The following is a 22,861-nucleotide window of genomic DNA, read 5'->3' as shown; positions in this document are numbered from 1 at the left end:
AAAAATTAAGAAACTCAGCTGTCTTCGAAAAAGTATTGCAGAGAAATACAGAAAGTATCAAAAATAGCATAACGTAAGAATAGAGAGCTTTCACTGACAAGCAAGTTGGCGCTGACGAAAACGTTTATGAAACAATAAATGTGGAAGAAAGCTTTTTCGAAAGTGAAGAGCGATCCTTGAGACAGAATTTGAAATGTCGAATTAAAAAAAGAATTTTGGAGATGAAGTACTTTAGAGAGGAGGGAAGGCAATAAACCTTTGCAACCCTCTTAGCATGAGAAGTGAAGCTCAGTAGAGTATCTGCTACCGAATTCGACATGGTTGATTTACTCCTAAAAGGAGTATCAGAGGTGAAAGTGTAGGAGCATCCAAAGAATCTTGAGGGCATAGCTGAGTATGTTGACTGACGACATGAAAAAATTAGGACAAGGAAGGACGAAATGGTGGATAGAATAACAGTAATGGACTGACGAGTGACGTAAAACGATTTGTGTGGCGAGAACTTTTCCTCCCTTTCCATTCCTTCAGTATTTACCTAAGCTTTACAAACAGACTTTAAAAGCCGATAAAAACATTCCTGGTCAAAATTTGCATCCCGACCGTTACTGCTCATGTTTGTTTGCTCTTGGCATTTCTACATTCCAGTTGTGTCGTGTTTTATAACGGTCAGCACGATACGATGTCGTAAAAGCAGACTGAGAATTTAAAGTTGGCTATGCCGCATGTAGTATGTGTATAATGATGGTCGTTGGTTTAAGCAATGTCAGTTTTCATAGCCTTAAATAACTGGCGTTCGCTGGCGAACTACTTCGCTTAGGACAAATATGAATTCCTGGTCCTCTGTAAGCCACCATCGAATTCTGCGAACGTAATTTCATCCCAGAGAGAAGTTAAATTTTTGTAGCTGGAACCTTCGACCTCTACTGTAACGGCAGGGTGTTTACAGTAGTGTATATGACGACGTGTAATCATAAAGATTCTTCGTTTCAGACTACATTACGTAGAATTTTTCGTGTACAATATAATTCTAAGAAGTTTAAAACAAAAGTCCTTATGAGCTCTTGTCAGGGTGGTTATGACATTCAACGCTACGCTAATGATCTACTGATTTCTATCATGCTTAAATATAAGCAGTAGTTTTTCGTGGCCCGTCTTTGTCAGTAGCAGGCTGCAAACAACCAGTATATTACATATTTTCCTCACGCCCTAGCCGACTTCATGACGTCACGGAAAATCAGTTACATTTAGATATGACGAAGTTCGACCATCGCAAACCTCTGCGACTGTTGAAATGTTTTTAGTAACGTAACTGGTTTTGAAATGTGGTGGTTCCACCTTCACTTGCATATGAATTATTGCGTACGACCGTTGCCCAGACACAAAACAATCTGCATACAGGTATGTGGACGCTCACTCCATACATAACTGCTCATCATATCTTAGTAGACAGAAATTTTAAATCAAAAGTAGTACAATATTAACATTCTGACTGTCATCATTTATCAAGTGAATATTGTTTGAATTATTACTTGAGAAGTTGCTCTAATCGTTCCAGTTTACCTACAGAGCAAGTGTCCACATACATGTATGCTGATTGTTTTAAGGCTTGGAGAAGATTTCACGCAATGGTCCATATACAGTTGAAAGTGGAGCAAACACATCAAGAAACCGGTTCGTAATGACAACATTTAAATTGGTGATATAAATGGTACTCTAATACTCTTTTACAGTGGCACAGCCTCCAGTTATTAAAAAATGTCAATATAAAATATATTCTTTTTGGTCACAAATTTCTGCTTAATTGAGCCATCTTCAGACATTATTAGCGTTAATTGCTTCAGCGCCTAAGTTAGAAATTCACAGTAACAGCAGCCACCAGGAAGATGGTTATCTCCCACAGCCTCGTGAGAAGTAGTATCAACCAGTGAACTGAAAATGAAGAAATGTGACTTGGATTTTCGCGTAGTAAAATAATATGTTAGATTTCGATATGTACGATCTGTGCCTCAGTTTAAGTATCGTTCGTTATTAACACAACCTGTTTTGAAATGTTTTATCTCATTTTTCGGGAGCATGCGCATCGTGGAGTCGCGATTTCGACTATTTTTTATAGTATTTTCGACTATTTATGAAACAATTTTACTAGAAACTATCACCATGAGTTCCGAAATATCTACATTGAAATTTACTACAATGTTCACTCGATACCAGAGAGTCTTTTGCATTGTCAGCGATTACGTTAGAACGTATACCGCGAGTGGGTGTACCAGGTGTTATAATTAAAGTGCAGCTAACCACGGAGGTCCAATGTGCGTTGTCATTACTGTAATTATCGCATGGCAGCGAAGATTGGTAGATATGTTAATTCGTAACTGATTTATGTTGGAAAAACATTAACAACAATTGTGGCCATCAGGTACAAACTTGGCGCAGTACACTGTTTGTATGAGGGTACAACGTACACGTTGACATTTGACAAGCCATAACAAGAGTGAACAATACGGCTGTCGAGAAGGGAGACCTTGTGTTGTCAGTCAAAGTGTTTTATTTGAACGGCAGTAACTAGAGTGCTGCAATGAGAGTATGTCACCGACTGAAAGGTCTGAAGAGAGGTCCGATGTCACTAAATTGTTTAAACAAGATGGTAATGATATTCGAAAATACGATTGAGTTTGGTGTGGCACCTGCAAGCGGAAGGCGTCATATCCCCGCGGAAATTATTGACAAAAATTGCTGTTGCTGGAACTGACCATGCAGTACGGGCCCCGGGTAGTGGTAGCGCTCGTGCTGTGTCCTGAGAATTGTCAATTCCGTGGACAACAGTACAGAAAGGCCTGCGGTCTGTTTTACTCTGGTACCCGTACAAGATCCACACGGTGCAGCAACTGAAACCACATCATTCCCAGCAACGTTCTAAATTTGCTTTTCGGTTTCTGGCACGGATAGAAGTTATCGGCATGTGGCCGGGCAATATTCTGTGGAGTGATGAGGCACTTTTTACTCCGCAGGGTGCAGTGAATACACAGAAATGGCGGATTTGGGGTACTGTTAACCCACGTGTTGTGGCTGAATATCCTTACACTCGCCGTATGTGTGGTGTGGATTCACAAGAACCTTTATTCTCGGTCCTTCCTCGTTTGAAGAGAACACGCCTAGAGGGCCTGTCAGGTGTACCACGACATCTCCACGCTATGGAGACCTCCTTGTAGCGCATGTTGTTCCTGATTTGGAAGAGCGCAGTTGAGTGAAAATCGCTGTCTTCGTGCAAGATTGGGAATCACCTCCTGTCGTTAACCCAGTGAAACGTCTGATTAATGCTACCTTCCACGAACGTGTTATCTCCAGAGGTAGTCCAGATGCATGGCCTGCAAGATCACCTGAATTGAATCCATCTGACTTTCCGCTCTTGTGATGTGTAAAAGAACTCGTTTACGAGGGACATGTTTGGTATCTTCCTGATCTGGAGGCCAGTATACATGAACACGTTACAGATTCCACTAAACTTGTTGTGAGGAACTGCTGATTACGTCGTTTTAGGGATGCAGCACCTCGTCGACGTCTCTGGTGCTTTTCATGTAAGCTGCTGTTAGTAATAAAATAAACATTATGCCTGTCTCACTTGTCTGCCCTTTCCAGCCCACGTCCGTTCCTGATCCATCACACGTGGGAACACCTCTATACGTCTATTTTGCATTCGCGGCGCCAGATTTGCAGCTGGTGGCTGAAATTGGAATTAAATTTATTTCCAGCGTAAACTGGTTCCGCAATTACGCATTACAATATCTACCAAGTTTTGCTGTCGCACTGGACCTCTGAGAGTAGCTGATCTTCAATTATAACCACCCGATAATACTTTGCCATTGTCCTGCATCGGACACAATTTTGTCTATACTAATTAGTACTTTATTGTATGTCCTTCGAAGCTGTAGAGTGCATTGTAATTTAGTTATTAACTGCAAGGTGTAAAATTTTTCCAATGGTCAACCATAACTCTCTATTCCTTTACAATGCTGACCTCAGACACTAGCAATAATTTTGTTTTTCTATCTTTGAAGTAGCCTCCGAGTTTAGCACAGGGTTCTTGTCACCAAACTCAGAGATAATTGTGGAAACATCTAATATATCTAATACGCTTTAACAAGATAATCTCTACACTTAGATTCCTCTCCATAATCATATAGCGGGTCCTCTCTACAACTGGCTGCCTAGAATTTGACGTGTTTCATTCGACTGTGGTGCAGAAAATGGAATAAGTATTGAAGTTTGGTCTCTCTTTTTAGATTAAATGGCCTTTTTACTTATTTTGTGTAGAACGGTGTATTCAACAGACTTTCGTTTTTTCAGACTGCTCAAGTGAAACGGCGCATGAGTCTCGCCTGTTATTTATTTATCTCGTTGTTTGCCAATGTCCAGTTTTGTGTTTTATTTTCTACGATTTTGGTGCATACAAATCATATACTCATATTCAAGAATATAGCCATGTATGTGAAAAACGGCATCCCATTTGAGTCAATTGATGTTTCAAAGTACTGCACTGAAAAGGTGTTTGAATGTTGTGCAGGTGTGGTTAAATTTAATGGAGCTAAACTTCTAACTGTTGTTATTTATAGATCCCCAGACTCCGACTTCACAACATTTTTGCTAAAGCTAGAGGAGGTTCTTGGTTCACTTTATAGGAAATACAGAAAGTTAGTTATATGTGGTGAATTCACCATTAATTGTATAAGTGATTGTGCAAGGAAAAGGATGCTGGTAGATCTCCTTAATTCATATAAACTTATGCAAACCATATTCTTTCCAACGAGAGTGCAAGGGAACAGTAGAACAACCATAGACAACATTTTTGTTCATTCCTCATTACTAGAAGGGCATTCTGTTAGCAAACAGGTGAATGGCCTTTCAGATCATGATGCACAAATTTTCACTCTAAAAGATTTTTGTGCTGCAACACACGTTAAATATAGTTATCAACTGTTTAGGAAATCTGATCCAGTTGCTGTAGCGACATTTGTAAACCTGATCAAGGAACAAGAGTGGCAAGATGTTTATAGCGCTGATACAGTAGATGATAAATATAATGCTTTTCTCAAGACTTTTCTCGTGCTCTTTGAAAGTTACTTTCCGTTAGAACGTTCAAAACAGGGTACTAGCACAAACAGGCAGCCTGGATGGCTGACTAGAGGGATAAGAATATCTTGTAGAACAAAGTGGCAATTATATCAAAACGTTAGAAACAGGCAAAATCTAAATGCAGCAGCCCATTACCGACAGTATTGTAAGGCGCTTAAAAATGTTATTAGGAAGGTAAAAAGTATGTGGTATGCAGATAGAATAGCTAAGTCTCAGGATAAAATTAAAACCATATGGTCAGTCGTAAAGGAAGTGGCTGGTCTGCAGAGACAGGTCGAGGATATAGAATCAGTGCGTAGTGGGAATGTCTGTGTTACTGATAAGTCGCGTATGTGTACAATATTTGATAATCACTTTCTGAATATAGCAGGTGAACTAAATAGAAATCTAGTCCCAACAGGGAATCACATAGCGCTCTTAGAAAAAAGTGTTCCGAGACTGTTACCTGAAGTGCTCCTCCATGATACTGACAAGAGGCAGGGTGAGTTAACAATTGAAAGAATTCTCATGGATATGACGGGGTATCTTGCAGAATACTGAAGTATTGTTCTATCTATGTTAGCCCAGTACTTAGCCATATCTGTAACTTTTCCTTTAGGAGTGGTCGGTTTCCTGACCGATTAAAGTACTCATTAGTGAAGCCACTTTATAAAAAGGGATAATGTTGACAATTTTAGACCTATTTCTATGCCATCGGTGTTTGCTAAAGTTATCAAGAAGGTTGTATATACAAGGTTACTGGAGCATTTAAATTCACATAATTTGCTGTCAAATGTACAGTGTGGTTTCAGAAACGGTTTAACAACTGAAAATGCTATATTCTCTTTTCTCTGTGAGGTCTTGGACGGATTAAATAAAAGGTTGCGAACGCTAGGTGTTTTCTTTGATTTAACAAAGGCTTTTGACTCTGTTGACCACAAAATATTACTGCAGAAGTTGGACCATTATGGAGTAAGGGGAGTAGCTTACAATTGGTTCGCCTCTTACTTTAAGAACAGAAAGCAGAAGGTAATTCTCCGTAATATTGAGAGTGGTAGTGATGTTCAGTCCCAATGGGGCACTGTTAAGTGGGGCGTTCCCCAAGGGTCGGTGCTGGGGCTACTGCTGTTTCTTATTTATATAAATGATATGCCTTCTAGTATTACAGGTGATTCAAAACTATTTCTGTTTGCTGATGACACCAGCTTGGTAGTGAAGGATCTTGTGTGTAATACTGAAACAGAATCAAATAATGTAGTTCATGAAATAAGTTCGTGGCTTGTGGAAAATAATTTGATGCTAAATCACAGCAAGACTCAGTTTTTACAGTTTCTAACTCACAATTCAACAGGAACCGATATGTAATTTCTTAGACTTTCCCGGCGATTTAATGACATCTCGTGGAAATCGGGTTTTCTGCCGGATATCAGCGTCTTCCAAACACGATATTTCGACGTCATTACTTGACGTCTTCATCAGGTGTGACCTGAGACTGGCTGCTTGCTGGACCGGGTCGCATATTTATGCCGGCCCGGTGCCTGGTGTTCTGTTTGCCGTTCCCTAGTCGGTCCACGCCCGCGATTCGCGCTATCCTGACGCTCTAGGTGTTCCCTATTCCGTCCGCGCCCACTCTGGCCGCCTCCAACTGCGGTCGTGGCCTCCTGGTGTTGCCTTCTCGGTCCGCGCCCGTGAGTAGCGTTCCCCTGCCACTGTGGACGTTCCCTATTCCGTCCGCGCCCGCTCTGGCCGCCTCCGACTGCGGCTGAGGCTTCCTGGTGATCCCTTCTTGGTTATAAGGTAGCTCAGTTGGTAGAGCACTTGCGCGCGAAAGGGAAAGGTCCCGAGTTCGAATCTCGGTCCGGTACAAAGTTTTAATCTTCCAGGAAATTTCAGTATTCATTTTATTTGCTTCATCCTTTCAAATTATACCGTTGTCAAAGGAACAAAATCCTGTTGGCACATAGTATCATACACTGAGGAGACAAAACTCATGAAACAGCGATATGAACTTACACAGATGGCTTCAGTGCCTTATACACAAGGTATAAAAGAGCACTGGCGGAGTTATCATTTGTACTCAGGCGATTCATGTGAAAAGGTTTCCGACTGATTATGGCCACACGACGCGTATTAACAGTCTTAACGCAGAATAGCAGTTAGGGCTAGACGCATGGGACATTTCATTTGGAAATCGTCATGGAATTCAATATTCCGAGATCCACACTGTCAGGAGTGTGCCGAGAATACCAGATTTCAGTAATTACATCTCACCGCGGTCACCGCAGTGGCCGACGCCCGTCACTTAACGACCGAGAGCAGTGGCGTTTGCATGGGGTTGTCAGTGTCAACACCAAAGTAACACAGCTTAAAATAATCACAGAAATCAATGTGATACGTACGACGAACGTATCTGTTAAGATATTGCGGCGTCAGTGGGCTATGGCAGCAGACGACTGACGCGAGTGTCTTTGCTAACAGCATGATGCCGCCTGCAGCGTCTCTCGTGGGCTCGTGACCATATCGGCTGAACCCTAGATGACTGGAAAACCTTTGCCTGGTGAGATGAGTCACGAGTTCAGTTGGAGGTAGGGTTCGTGTGGCACGACCCCATGAAGCCATGGATCCAAGTTGTCGACAAGACACTGTGCAAGCTAGTGGTGGTTCCATAATGGTGTGGGCTGTGCTTACGTGGAATGGACTGTATCCTCGTTATGTGGTTACGTTCAGCTCCTTGAAGACTATTTACAGCCATTTATGGATTTCATGTTCCCAAACAAAGATAGAATTCTTATGGATGACAATGCGCCATGTCACCGGGCCACAATTGCTCGCAAATGATTTAAACAACCTTCTGGACAATTCGAGTGAATGATTTGGCCATCCAGATCTCCCGAAATGAATTCCATCGAACAATCATGGGACATAATCAAGAGGTCAGTTCGTGCACAGATTCCTGCACTGGCAACACCTTCGCAATTACGGACAGCTACAGTGGCAGCATGGCTCATTATGTGTGCAGGGGACGTACAAAAACTTGTTGAGTCCATGCCACGTCGAGTTGCTGCACTACGACGGTCAAAAGGGGATCCGACAAGATATTACGAGGTATCCGATGACTTTTGTCTCCGCAGTGTATAGGGTGCAATGAAAAGTTCCAAACACAAAGAAAAAGACCAATATGGTTGAACCTTGGTGTGCGTTCTTTCCATAGATTCTACTAACTAAACATGACCTCGATACGCGTCAATGGTGCCATCTCTCGAACTTTGCACGGACTTGTCAAACGCCCCTCGTTCACTACTGGTCATTAAAATTGCTACACCACGAAGATGACGTGCTACAGACGCGAAATTTAACCGACAGGAAGAAGATGCAGTGATATGCAAATGATTAGCTTTTCAGAGCATTCACAAAGGTTGGCGCCGGTGGCGACACCTACAACGTGCTGACATGACGAAAGTTTCCAACCAATTTCTCATACACGAACAGCAGTTGACCGGCATTGCCTGGTGAAACGTTGTTGTGATGCCTCGGGTAAGGGGGAGAAATGCGTACCATCACGTTTCCGACTTTGATAAAGGTTGGATTGTAGCCTATTGCGACTGCGGTTTATCGTATCGCGACATTGCTGTTCGCGTTGGTCGAGATCCAATGACTGTTAGCAGAATATGGAATCGGAGGGTTCAGGAGGGTAACACGGAACGCCGTGCTGGATCCCAACGGCCTCGTATCACTAGCAGTCGAGATGACAGGCATCTTATCCGCGTGGCTGTAACGGATCGTGCAGCCACGTCTCGATCCCTGAGTCAACAGATGGGGACGTATGCAAAACAATAACCATCTGCACGAAAAATTCGACGACGTTTGCAGCAGCATGGACTATCAGCTCGGAGACCATGGCTGCGGCTACCCTTGACGCTGGATCACAGACAGTAGCGCCTGCAATGGTGTACTCAACGACGAACCTGGGTGCACGAATGGCAAAACGTCATTTTTTATCCTGGTTCTGTTTACAGCATCATGATGGTCGGATCCGTGTTTGGCGACATCGCGATGAACGCACATTGGAAGCGTGTATTCATCATCGCCACACTGGCGTATCACTCGGCGTGATGGTATGGGGTGTGCCATTGGTTACACGTCTCGGTCACCTCTTGTTCGCATTGACGGCACTTTGAACAGTGGACGTTACATTTCATATGTGTTACGACCCGTGGCTCTACGCTTCATTCGAACCCTGCAAAACCCTACATTTCAGCAGGATAATGCACGCCTGCATGTTGCACGTCCTGTACGGGGCTTTCTGGATACAGAACTGGCTCGTCACACTGCGCCAGTCGCTACTCTTGATGAACTGTGGTATCGTGTTGAAGCTGCATGGGCAGCCATCCAAGCTCTGTTTGGCGCAATGCCCAGGCGTATCAAGGCCGTTATTACGGCCAGAGGTGATAGTTCTGGGTACTGATCTCTCAGGATCTATGCACCCAAATTGCGTGAAAATGTAATCACATGTCAGTTATAGTATAATATATTTGTCCAATGAATGCCCGTTTATCATCTGCATTTCTTATGGGTGTAGCAATTGTAATGGCCAATAGTGTAGAAGTACAGGGCATGGCCGCGACGTTTCACAAAGCCTTTATGTGTCCATAAATGTAATATAGTTTAAAGGTGTAGTTACACAAATCTAGACGAATGCTTGACAAGGACATCTGCCAGATTGTTAGAATGTCTTCATCAGTGGTCCTCGGAGGTTAAATGTTTCTAATACATATTGGTCAGCTTCTGCATGTGACTGCTTTTCGCAGTGACACTAGTATTCAGGATTGCTCATTAGGCTGAAATCTTTTCGACTTAAATGTGGCATGGGTGACAACTACGTTAGCCAATACAGCATAATTAAACTTTCATTACTCGAGAGGGACGACGTACAAAACGAGTGATCATAGGACAATTAAACATTGTGGAAATATTTTTAAAGGCATGCAGAATACATATAACGAATCAACCATTGAAAGAATCACGTTTTAATTTCCACATGAGAGGTAACATTTGTAAATTGCTACCGTAATTATGTTACAGGCTACAGACGTGGCTCAATATAAAGACATCTACATTTATTACAGATTGGAAATTTGTGCGAATAGCAAATGTTCGCAGCCCTTTTCGAACGCTGAACCATGGAATGTTCAGCTGTTGTGACATTGTGACACAGCTCATGCATGAATGATGTTCACATATTGCCTCCAGCACTCTCAGTCATGGGAGCAGGAATTGCTTCAACAATTTGTGGCGGAATTGGGGCGTCGGTCTCTCCCAGGAGCTACTCCCTAATCGCCATTTAATTCGAACTTCCGAAACATGTTCATCAGTCCCGGTGCTGAAAGCGGACCTCTCTCTATTCGTTTAATTTGCCGATGTAATGAAGTTGCTTTACGAGTAAAGCCCTGCTGAGCTTGTATAAAACCGTAATGTCTGTCTGCATCTAATATACGAGGGTTGTCCAGAAAGTAAGTCCCGATCGGTCGCGCAATGGAAACCATAGTGAAAACTAGATACTTTTTTTTTTTTTTTTTTTTTTTTTTTTTTGCAACAGTTAGATACACCTTCCACCTACTTCTCTACATAAACGCCGCTCGAACTTTGAATTTTGTCGTAGTGTTGTATCAACTTTCCAATATCCTTGTCATAGAAAGCAGACGCCTGTGCTTTCGGGCAGTTATCTGGACTGGTCTGCAACTCGTTGTCTGTGGAAAAAATTTGTCTTCATAGCCGTCGGTTCTTGTGAGCAGAGATGAGACTCAGAAGGAGCCAATTACGGACTGTACTCTGGGTGATCAAACACTTCCCATCGGAAATGCTGCAGGAGCGTCTTCATTGCCCCTGCAGTGTGTGGCCGAGAGTTGGCATGAAGAGGGAACTGCCCGATAGTTGTGTTATGTGGTCTTCATGACACAGGTGAAATCTCTAACCAGGCCTTCATACTTGGCGGGAGACGCTATTCCCTACGCTTCTTTACGTGCTCACTGTTCATTCAAAACTGAAAAGAGCGACGCGACCTGGTCGACGGGCATACTAGAGACACTGCCCAACACATCTGTGCAAATCTTTACAGGATTTCCCCAGTGATTTCCATTTCGCGACCGATCGGAACTTACTTTCTGGACAACCCTCGTATTTACCGATGCTTGCATTTCTACCCTAGGTCACCGTACCGGCATAAGGTCCTTATGGAAAATTATGACGCTAACAGTAATAACAACGCAAATTCTCTAGCGGACAGTCTTAACACCAATCCTGTAATGTTGAAAACCCATATGGTAAGCCGGCCGGTGTGGCCAAGCGGTTAAAGGCGCTTCAGTCTGGAACCGCGCGACCTCTACGGTCGCAGGTTCGAAACCTGCCTCGGGCATGGATGTGTGTGATGTCCTTAAGTTAGTTAGGTTTAGGTAGTTCTAAGTTCTAGGGGACTGATGACCTCAGATGTTAAGTCCCATAGCGCTCAGAGCCATTTGAACCATATGGTAAATCCAATGAGAAGACAAAAGCCATGGAATAGCAAGAAGCACATATACAAAAAGAGGTAGCATCGAGTACATGAGGTATATAAGCGCACTGCATTGGCGGAGATGTCATTTGAAGTCACGTGTTTGATGTGGAAAGGCTTACAAAGTGTTATGACCTCACGACAGGAATGAAAATGTTCTGAACTCGGAATAGTAGAACAGTAGTTGGAGCTACAGACATGGGACTTCCATTTCGGAAATCATTAGGGAATTCATTAGTCCAAGATCCACAATGTGAAGTTTGCCGAGAATACCAGATTTCAGGCATTACCTCTCACCACGAACGATGCAGTGGCCGAGGACCTTCAGTTAACGACTGAGAATAGCAGTTTTTGGTTATAGTTGCCAGTGGTAGCAGACCACAACACAGAATGAAATAACCCCAGACATGAATGTGGGACGTACGGCGAAGTATCCGTTAAGACAGAGCGGCGAAATTTGGCGTTAATGGACTTTGGCTGCACACGACCGATGCGAGTGCCTTTGCTAACATCACGAAAACGCCGGCAGCGCATCTCCTATGCTCATGACCATCGATTGAACCCTGGACGACTGGGAAACGTGGCCTGGTCAGATGAGTCCCGATTTCAGCTGGTAAAAGTTGATGGAGGGTTCGAGTATGGCGAAGCCATGGACCCAAGTTGTCAACAAGGCACTGCCCAAACTGGTGGTGGCTCCTTAATGGCGTGGCCTATGCTTACATGGAATGGACTGGTTCCTCTGGTATAACTGAACCGATCATTGACTGGAAACAGTTGTGCTCAGCTACTTGGAGACGATTTGCAGCTACACATGGACCTCATGTTCCCCAACAACAATGTCACGTCACAAGGCCGCGGTTGTTTGACACTGGTTTGAAGGACATCCTCGAAAATTCGAGCACCAAAAATTTGGGCACCAAGATCGCTCGACATGAATATCATCGAACGTTTATGGGTCATAATCGAGATGTCAGTTTGTGCACCACATCTTGCATGACAAATACTTTCGTAGGTATGATCGGCTATAGGGGCACAATGGCTCAATATTCCTGGAGGGGACTCCTACCGATTTGTTGAGTCCATGCAACGTAGACGTTTTGCGCTAAGCCGGTCACGAGGAGGTCCGACAGGGATTTATGACATACCCTATGACATTTGTCACTTCAGCGTAGCTTTCCGTCTACACTGTCTCGAGTATGAGGGTTTAATTGTAGCCAAGGTGTACTTCTCGTCCTGTACATCCCTATGCTACAGGAATTAGTGATCTGTATAACAGACTCCCTGTCTGCTGTTCGAATAGTTTGGTTAGCAGAGGCCTGCTGTCTGAACGGGAAATCAGAATATTTGTACAGTACATCTACATCTACATACATACTCCGCAATCCACCATACGGTGCGTGGCGGAGGGTACCTCGTACCACAACTAGCATCTTCTCTCTCTGTTCTACTCCCAAACAGAACGAGAAAAAATGACTGCCTATATGACTCTGTACGAGCCCTAATCTCTCTTATCTTATCTTTATGGTCTTTTAGTGAAATCTAAGCTGGTGGCAGTAAAATTGCACTGCAGTCAGTCTCAAATGCTGGTTCTCTAAATTTACTCAGTAGCGATTCACGAAAAGAAAGCCTCCTTTCCTCCAGAGACTCCCAGCCGAGTTCCTGAAGCATTTCCGTAATACTAGCGTGATGATCAAACCTACCAGTAACAAATCTAGCAGCCCGCCTCTGAATTGCTTCTATGTCGTCCCTCAATCCGACCTGATAGGGATCCCAAACGCTCGAGCAGTACTCAAGAATAGGTCGTATTAGTGTTTTATAAGCGGTTTCCTTTACAGATGAACCACATCTTCCCAAAATTCTACCAATGAACCGCCTTCCCCACAACTGCTATTACATGCTTGTCCCACTTCATATCGCTCTGCAATGTTACGCCCAAATATTTAATCGACGTGACTGTGTCAAGCGCTACACCACTATTGGCGTATTCAAACATTACGGGTTTCTTTTTCCTATTCATCTGCTTTAATTTACCTTTATCTACATTTATAGTTAGCTCCCATTCTTTACACCAATCACAAATCCTGTCCAAGTCATCTTGTATCCTCCTACAGTCACTAAACGACGACACCTTCCCGTACACCATAGCATCATCAGCAAACAGCCGCACATTGCTACCCACCCTATCCAAAATATCATTTATGTAGATAGAAAACAACAGCGGACCTACCACACTTCCCTGGGGCATTGCAGATGATACCTTCACCTCCGATGAACACTCACCATCGAGGAAAACGTACTGGGATTTATTACTTAAGAAGTATTCGAGCCACTCGCATATTTGGGAACCAATCCCATATGCTCGTACCTTAGTTAAGAGTCTACAGTAGGGCACCGAGTGAAATGCTTTCCAGAAGTCAAGGAATATGGCATCCGTCTGATACCCTTCATCTATGGTTCGCAAAATATCGTGTGGAATAAGGGCGAGTTGAGTTTCGCAGGAACGATGCTTTCTAAAGCCGTGCTGATGCATGGACAGCAACTTCTCTTTCTCAAGGAAATTCATTATATTCAAACTGAGAATATGTTCGAGAATCCTGCATTAAACCGTGTTAAGGATATTGGTCTATAATTTTGAGGATCCGTCCTTCTACCCTTCTTATATACAGGCGTCACCTGCGCTTTTTTCCAGTCGCTCGGGACTTTACGTTGGGCAAAGGATTCGCGATAAATGCAAGCGAAGTAAGGTAAGTAATTGATAGAAGGTAAGGCGGCAGCGCGAGCAGGGGCCAATATGAGACACTGAATTTGACGGATCGCTGCCACGAAAGTCGACTTACCGATCTCCTTTGCACCGTGCGGGTACAGGGCGAGGTTCCAGTCGAAGCCGCCGAACGTGAAGTAGGTGGACTCGAGCTTGTGGGCAGTGCCGGTGGTGACGACGGGCGTGGGTGACGTGGCTGTGGAAGCGGGGGCGGAGGAGGCTGGTCCCGAGCGGCCGTGCGAGGAGGACGAGGAGCCGCCCCCGGAGGCGGCGGAGCTGTGGCTGTGCCGGTGGTGGCGGTGCGGGTGCAGCGGCAGCGACGACCACACCGACTGCGGCACGCGGAACTCGGCGTCGAAGGCGGTGCGCAGGTTGCCCATGGTCAGCTCCAGCTGGAACTCGCCGTTGGTGTCGGTGAAGTTGCGGCTGTACAGGTCGCTCACTGGGATGTAGTTGCGGTTGCCCTGCGCCGGAGAGTCGAACGTGAACTTCACCTGCGCACAGACAAGGAGCGTCTCATAGTTAACAACTTCTTTGGATGCGGCTCTGTAGAATAAAAGCAAAACAATTGCTCATGAACATTTAGACTCCACAATAGGCAATTACTTGTTTTGGAATCCAGATATTAACCTATAAGGGCAGGATAAAAATACTTTTGGGTGATCTTAGACTGCATCTTAATCTTTAAAACGCATTGCAATAACGCCCAAATGAAAGTATTTGACTAAGATGTAACTGGGTCGTACAGCAATTCACTATCCAGACTTCTGTACTGGTGCTGTCCTGTTCTGCAGACGAATATGTAGCGCCAGTCTGGTATAATTCTTGCCATGCTATGCTGGTGGACACTACCGTGAATGAGACGTGTGCCACAATTACTGGACGCTTGAGACCACAAAAGTGGAACAGCTACATGAACCAGCAGGTGTAGCTCCGTCTGACATCGGGCGTGAGGCAGCTACCCAGTCAGATGGACGTAAGTTCTTTGACCTCAGATACTCACTCTTGTTTGCCTCCTACAAGCACCGTCACGTCTGAAGTCCAGAATAAGTTTTGTAATAGTCTATGTCCACAACAACAAAATAACCGGACGGTTAGACATGTGGAGAAAGAGAGCTCCTCTGAGCTGAAAAAACCTAAGGAAGAACTATCTTCTGCTTACAGTGAGAACTTACGTATATGGAAGTCCCTCAACAGAGCGCAGTGTAAAGTAATTCTTGAAAAGTGGGGATAAGCTAGTGGACCCTCAACCTGTGAATGTGGGGAGGAATAGACAACGTCTCACATGCGGAACTGTCGTCTGTTCCTATCACTATACACAGAAGAAGGTATGTTGCTGACCAACTCTAATGCCTTGGACGTTGCCGACTTGTGATTGAAAGTGATTTAATTGCTATGCCCATGTTTAAATGTTTTAGTGTCGATGGTCCGTGTACACATGCTTATAACTGTAAAGCTTTTTATTACCTTCCTTTTAAGTGATGACTCTGACACGAATAAAAAAAGTTTACATGCACGCACTATTCCTCCACGCCATTTTTCTGGGAACACACAGTTCTTCAACAATATGGTCTTCATAAATATCTCGTTTATTGTGGTTAATACTGCAATATAGTACTCAATAGTCTAGTCTGTGGCATACACTCTTGTCACTTAGTGCATTGGCAACTCGCATACGATTACCTCAACCTGTTATTGTTTCTCCTATATTTTCATCCGCAGTGTATCCCTCAAAATGACGTCAAGTAGTAACGTAAGAAAAAAAATGGCTCTGAGCACTATGGGACTCAACTGCTGTGGTCATCAGTCCCCTAGAACTTAGAACTATTTAAACCTAACTAACCTAAGTACATCACACACACCCATGCCCGAGGCAGGATTCGAACCTGCGAGCGTAGCAGCAGCGCGGCTCCAGACTGGAGCGCCTAGAACCGCACGGCCACCGCGGCCGGCAGTAACGTAAGAAACAGATTTATGTCATACTTATTCTGACCTTATCATTTGGGGCTGTATCCAACATTGTCACATACAGAAATGCCTCTTTTGACATCACATTGTGATCTCTGATATCTACTTCCCTTTTCAGTTGCTCGACAAACTTGTTTTTAATATTCCATTTAATTCATTATGTTTTGTTAACTTCGCTATGTCTATACGGGCCGACCGGGGTGGCCGAGCGGTTGTAGGCGCTACAGTCTGGAACCGCGCGACCCCTACGGTCGCAGGTTCGAATCCTGCCTCGGGCATGGATGTGTGTGATGTCCTTAGGTTAGTTAGATTTAAGTAGTTCTAAGTTCTAGGGGACTGATGACCTCAGAAGTTAAGTCCCATACTGCTCAGAGCTATTTGAACTATTTTTTGTCCATACGGTTTGAAAATTGCGAAATGTGCTAATTGTAATAAAGGGTACTACTAGATGGTGGGAAAGCTGAGATGATGGAAGAGTGTGAAAAGACCACTTTTCATTAGATAATGACGATGCAGCTAGACAGATACCAGAGGCATTTCGCAGCACATGTAGATTGTTGCTTGTGCTCGAACTGCAAAATGCAAAATGGATTGTCAACCTGCCTCTTCCATTGCGCAAGGCGTGATTGCCACCAATCCAGCAGGTATATAATATTATTCCTATGTGCTACATTTTATAGTGGGCAGCACACCAACAGCAGTAATATGCTGAATTGATAATGTTTCTCCCTGCTGCCAAACAGACAAGTCTGTAGTGGTCTGTCCTCCTCCACAGCCCAGACTAAGTGCCCTAGTCGACAATTCCACGTCCAGGCGGTGCTCGAAATTGTGATATCTTGGGCGAAAAAATTGCGGGAACAACTGGTATTATGATCACGTCGTCTGGGATATAAGGCAAGCGAAAAATTTGCGGGAACAACTGGTAATTTGATCACGTCGTCTGGGATATAAGGCAAGCGCAACAACTCGCCAGTCTCATTCAGTCAGTGGAGGGACCATTACGTGTCAACGTCGACAGTAGCAGCAGCAGCAGCAACACCAGAAGTCGAGATCGTCTATCACCTCCCAGCAGAATAGCAAGAAGGGGAAGAGTGAGAACTTATTAGATGTCTTTCTTTAGATGTGCTACTGCTCTTGTACTTAGCGATCCACTTCTTTATAGTTGCTATTAATATTATTAATGTATGTGACAGTTCATCTTCTTCTTTTTTCAACAACTGAGGTGACCTCTAGTGTGTCCAGGCCAACAGCAGTCCCACCATTTCGTTGGGCCTGCAGCGAACTCTGGCATGTCGTGTCTGGCAGCGGCAGCAACACCGTAGGATCCTGCAGCACACTTCACCAGCATGTTGGAGTAGGAGAACGAGCTAATATTTTTATCCATCCCACTCGTCGATCTGGGTAATGAAGACACCCAGCCACTACCCCATCTCTCAGAAGAATTGTGCTGGTGGTCCTACGCCACACAGAGCAATTCCGTACTGGTTTCCAACATATGCACCACCCCACGATAATCCGGTATTACTGCGAGGGCAGAGTGCTCACGTGGTGGATGAGAAGCTACCGATTCCTCCCAGTGCTCTACTGTCTCTCACTTAAACTTACAATTAACAGCTAGCGCTTCAAAGCGTCGGTGGACAGTGAACTAGCGTGCTCTGTGAAAGGTTGGAAATGCACAGCGAAGTGTTAAAGTTAAGTTTAGTGAGTTGGAATGGGCTGAACTGTGTCGTGCAGAGCCATACATCAACCAACAGATGATCTCCAAGTATTGTACATCACGTTCACCCCTGGACATTTACTGCACCCGCCTGATGCTATGTATAACGTCATTGTCCGATGGTGTGGCACACATGGTGAGATTTGGAGGTCGATCGGTTTATATGCAACACTCAACTATTATGAACTTGTATGGGCTATGGATGGAGCTATCAATGGTGCTGAAAAGAATGAACAGATGACTAACAATAAGAGATTGCTCAAAACAGAGAGAGATAATTAAATCTTTACCTATTGATGTACAATTTGAATCTGAATTTTCAGCAAATTGCATAGAATGCACTGCAGTGTACGCTCTAGTTTTGCATGAGAGCGTGATTAACTGTTGCCCGCAGCATTTCTATGATGATGTTCGTAGATTCTTCACATTTAAAGATATTGCATTCACAACATACACAGAAGATGCTGGTATAATAGAGACATTTCCAGCAAGAATTGCATTGCCTGGGTCTTTTAGGGATGTGATGTGTGCTAAAACACGCAGGATTGCAAAGTGGTTATGACATGTCTACTATAGAATTCAATGGGGTAATCCTGGTATAACCAGTAAAGATACGGTGATGTCGCTTCAATTATTCAGCCACATAGATACCATCATCTGTGTGAAAGGTGATGAGGAGACCACATAGATGCATCGAATCTTTATGTTTGTTGCTATTCGAGACCAGGAATTCTACTGCTGTCTTGCTCACCATCGACTCAAGAAAAAGAACAAGAAGATGAGTGGAAATAGCGTTGTGTATGCTTATGAAAATGTAAAATTATTTTGAAGCTGCATGAAAATTAAATTAATTTTTCCTTCCTAGTCTGAACATTTTCCTTTCTTACTTCGTTTGTAAGTAACTTTACCGTTACCACATGTGTGGTTCTCTTCAAGTATAGGAGATATAATTTTAGACATGTTTGCTAAAATTCACACTCATGTTTTAAAACTGATGTGATTTGTGTTTTGCACATCCTTTTCACACACACACACACACACACACACATATATATATATATATATATATATATATATATATATATATATATATATATATGGGGAGTCACCTAACGTTATCGCTGGATATATTTCGTAAACCACATCAAATACTGACGAATCGATTCCACAGACCGAATGTGGGGAGAGGGGCTAGTGTAATTGGTTAATACAAACCATACAAAAATGAACGGAAGTATGTTTTTTAACACAAACCTACGTTTTTTCAAATGGAACCCCGTTAGTTTTGTTAGCACATCTGAACATATAAACAAATGCGTAATCAGTGCCGTTTGTTGCATTGTAAAATGTTAATTACATCCGGATATATTGTAACCTAAAGTTGACGCTTGATTACCACTCCCCCGCTGTTCGATCGTGTGTATCGGAGAGCACCGAATTACGTAGGGATCCAAAGGGAACGGTGATGGACCTTAGTTACAGAAGAGACTGGAACAGAACATTACGTCCACATGCTAACACCTCTTTATTGGTCTTTTTCACTGACGCACATGTACATTACCATGATGGGTGAGGTACACGTACACACGTGGTTTCCGTTTTCAATTACGGAGTGGAATAGAGTGTGTCCCGACATGCCAGGCCAATAGATGTTCAATGTGGTGGCCATCATTTGCTGCACACAATTGCAATCTCTGGCGTAATGAATGTCGTACACGGCGCAGTACATCTGGTGTAATGTCGAAAAGGCTGCCACAATACGTTGTTTCATATCCTCTGGGGTTGTAGGCACATCACGGTATACATTCTCCTTTAACGTACCCCACAGAAAGAAGTCCAAAGGTGTAAGATCAGGAGAACGGGCTGGCCAATTTATGCGTCCTCCACGTCCTGTGAAACGCCCGTCGAACATCCTGTCTAGGGTCAGCATAGTGTTAATTGCGGAATGGGCAGGTGCACTATCATGCTGATACCACAAACGTCGACGCCTTTCCAGTGGGACATTTTCGAGCAACGTTGGCAGATCATTCTGTAGAAACGCGATGTATGTTGCAGCTGTTTGGGGCCCTGCAATGAAGTGAGGACCAATGAGGTGGTCGCCAATGATTCCGCACCATACATTTACAGTTTACGGTCTCTGTCGCTCTACCTGTCTTAGCCAGCGAGGATTGTCCACGGACCGGTAATGCATGTTCCGTAGATTCACTGCCCCGTGGTTTGTGAAACCCGCTTCATCGGTAAACAGGTAGAACTGCAACGCATTCTCTGTTAATGCCCATTGACAGAATTGCACTCGATGATTAAAGTCATCACCATGTAATTGCTGATGTAGGAACACATGAAACGGGTGAAAGCGGTGACGATGCAGTATGCGCATGACACTACTTTGACTCAGTCCACCGGCTCTCGCAATGTTCCGTGTACTGATGTGTGGAATCATGGCAACAGCAGCTAACACACCAACTGCACCCGCTTCTCCTGTGACGGGCCTATTACGGACCCGTTTGCGTGCTACGACCATACCTGTTGCATACAGTTGACGGTAGATGTTTTGCAATGTGCGGCACGTTGGATGCTTTCTGTCCGGGTACCGGTCTGCATACACCCTGCAGGCTTCAGCTGCATTTCGTCGACACTCGCCATAGATGAGTATCATCTCCGCCTTTTCAGAGTTCGAATACACCATGGTCACAGTTCCTACAACACTACACAATCACAGACGTCTGGTAACACGGTGTACTACAGTTGGTCTGCGTGCGGAGACGAATGCAGAATAACAATAGCAGCAAGTGTTACATGCGGACACTGCGACAGCTAGAACAAACCACAACAGTGCACTACAGCCACACTCGTAAACACGGTTGTCATCGTAAACATGTCCCTGCAGATGCTGCTCGCCTACCGTGGCCCATGTTTGTTACAACACGCAACTGAACGTCGGGGGTTTCAAGCGTCAACTTTAGGTTACAATATATCCGGTTGTAATTAACATTTTACAATGCAACAAACGGAACTGATTACGTATTTGTTTATATGTTCAGATGTGCTAACAAAACTAACGGGGTTCCATTTAAAAACACGTAGGTTTGTGTTAATAACATACTTCCGTGCATTTTTGTATGGTTTGTATTAAACAATTACACTAGCCCCTCTCCTCACGTTCGGTCTGTGGAATCGGTTCGTCAGTATTTGATGTGGTTTAAGAAATATATCCAGCGGTAACGTTAGGTGACTCACCCTATATATATATAATTGAGGTAGGTTTTCTGGAAATAACAACAAAGACGTATGGTAAAGAACTTTTTCTTTTATTAAATTTCGACAGATACAGTTCGATTCTTGAGGTCCAGTTTGGTTCTAATATTCACTGGACACATACTTTTTTACACAGTAACAAAAAGAGTACTGGTTAAAATACACTCCTGGAAATTGAAATAAGAACACCGTGAATTCATTGTCCCAGGAAGGGGAAACTTTATTGACACATTCCTGGGGTTAGATACATCACATGATCACACTGACAGAACCACAGGCACATAGACACAGGCAACAGAGCATGCACAATGTCGGCACTAGTACAGTGTATATCCACCTTTCGCAGCAATGCAGGCTGCTATTCTCCCATGGAGACGATCGTAGAGATGCTCGATGTAGTCCTGTGGAACGGCTTGCCATGCCATTTCCACCTGGCGCCTCAGTTGGACCAGCGTTCGTGCTGGACGTGCAGACCGCGTGAGACGACGCTTCATCCAGTCCCAAACATGCTCAATGGGGGACAGATCCGGAGATCTTGCTGGCCAGGGTAGTTGACTTACACCTTCTAGAGCACGTTGGGTGGCACGGGATACATGCGGACGTGCATTGTCCTGTTGGAACAGCAAGTTCTCTTCCGGGTCTAGGAATGGTAGAACGATGGGTTCGATGACGGTTTGGATGTACCGTGCACTATTCAGTGTCCCCTCGACGATCACCAGTGGTGTACGGCCAGTGTAGGAGATCGCTCCCCACACAATGATGCCGGGTGTTGGCCCTGTGTGCCTCGGTCGTATGCAGTCCTGATTGTGGCGCTCACCTGCACGGCGCCAAACACGCATACGACCATCACTGGCACCAAGGCAGAAGCGACTCTCATCGCTGAAGACGACACGTCTCCATTCGTCCCTCCATTCACGCCTGTCGCGACACCACTGGAGGCGGGCTGCACGATGTTGGGGCGTGAGCGGAAGACGGCCTAACGGTGTGCGGGACCGTAGCCCAGCTTCATGGAGACGGTTGCGAATGGTCCTCGCCGATACCGCAGGAGCAACAGTGTCCCTAATTTGCTGGGAAGTGGCGGTGCGGTCCCCTACGCACTGCGTAGGATCCTACGGTCTTGGCGTGCATCCGTGCGTCGCTGCGGTCCGGTCCCAGGTCGACGGGCACGTGCACCTTCCGCCGACCACTGGCGACAACATCGATGTACTGTGGAGACCTCACGCCCCACGTGTTGAGCAATTCGGCGGTACGTCCACCCGGCCTCCCGCATGCCCACTATACGCCCTCGCTCAAAGTCCGTCAACTGCACATACGGTTCACGTCCACGCTGTCGCGGCATGCTACCAGTGTTAAAGACTGCGATGGAGCTCCGTATGCCACGGCAAACTGGCTGACACTGACGGCGGCGGTGCACAAATGCTGCGCAGCTAGCGCCATTCGACGGCCAACACCGCGGTTCCTGGTGTGTCCGCTGTGCCGTGCGTGTGATCATTGCTTGTACAGC

At 44.7% G+C, this 22,861-nt stretch overlaps 1 protein-coding gene across 1 annotated transcript in view; it reads right to left on the bottom strand.

The window, feature by feature from the left end:
• The window catches only part of LOC126263327 (uncharacterized), a 253,715-nt gene that overhangs the window by 56,011 nt on the left and 174,843 nt on the right, over positions 1-22,861 (bottom strand). The window contains exon 3 of the mRNA XM_049960417.1: positions 14,494-14,911. Coding sequence (XP_049816374.1) covers positions 14,494-14,911 — 418 coding nt within the window. The remainder of the gene's footprint in view (positions 1-14,493; positions 14,912-22,861) is intronic.

The sequence above is a fragment of the Schistocerca nitens genome, chromosome 6 (genome assembly GCF_023898315.1).
Source record: "Schistocerca nitens isolate TAMUIC-IGC-003100 chromosome 6, iqSchNite1.1, whole genome shotgun sequence".
In the NCBI taxonomy this organism is placed as follows: Eukaryota; Metazoa; Arthropoda; class Insecta; order Orthoptera; family Acrididae; genus Schistocerca; species Schistocerca nitens.
Note: the sequence above shows the minus strand (reverse complement) of the source record. Positions and strands in the feature narration are given on the sequence as shown.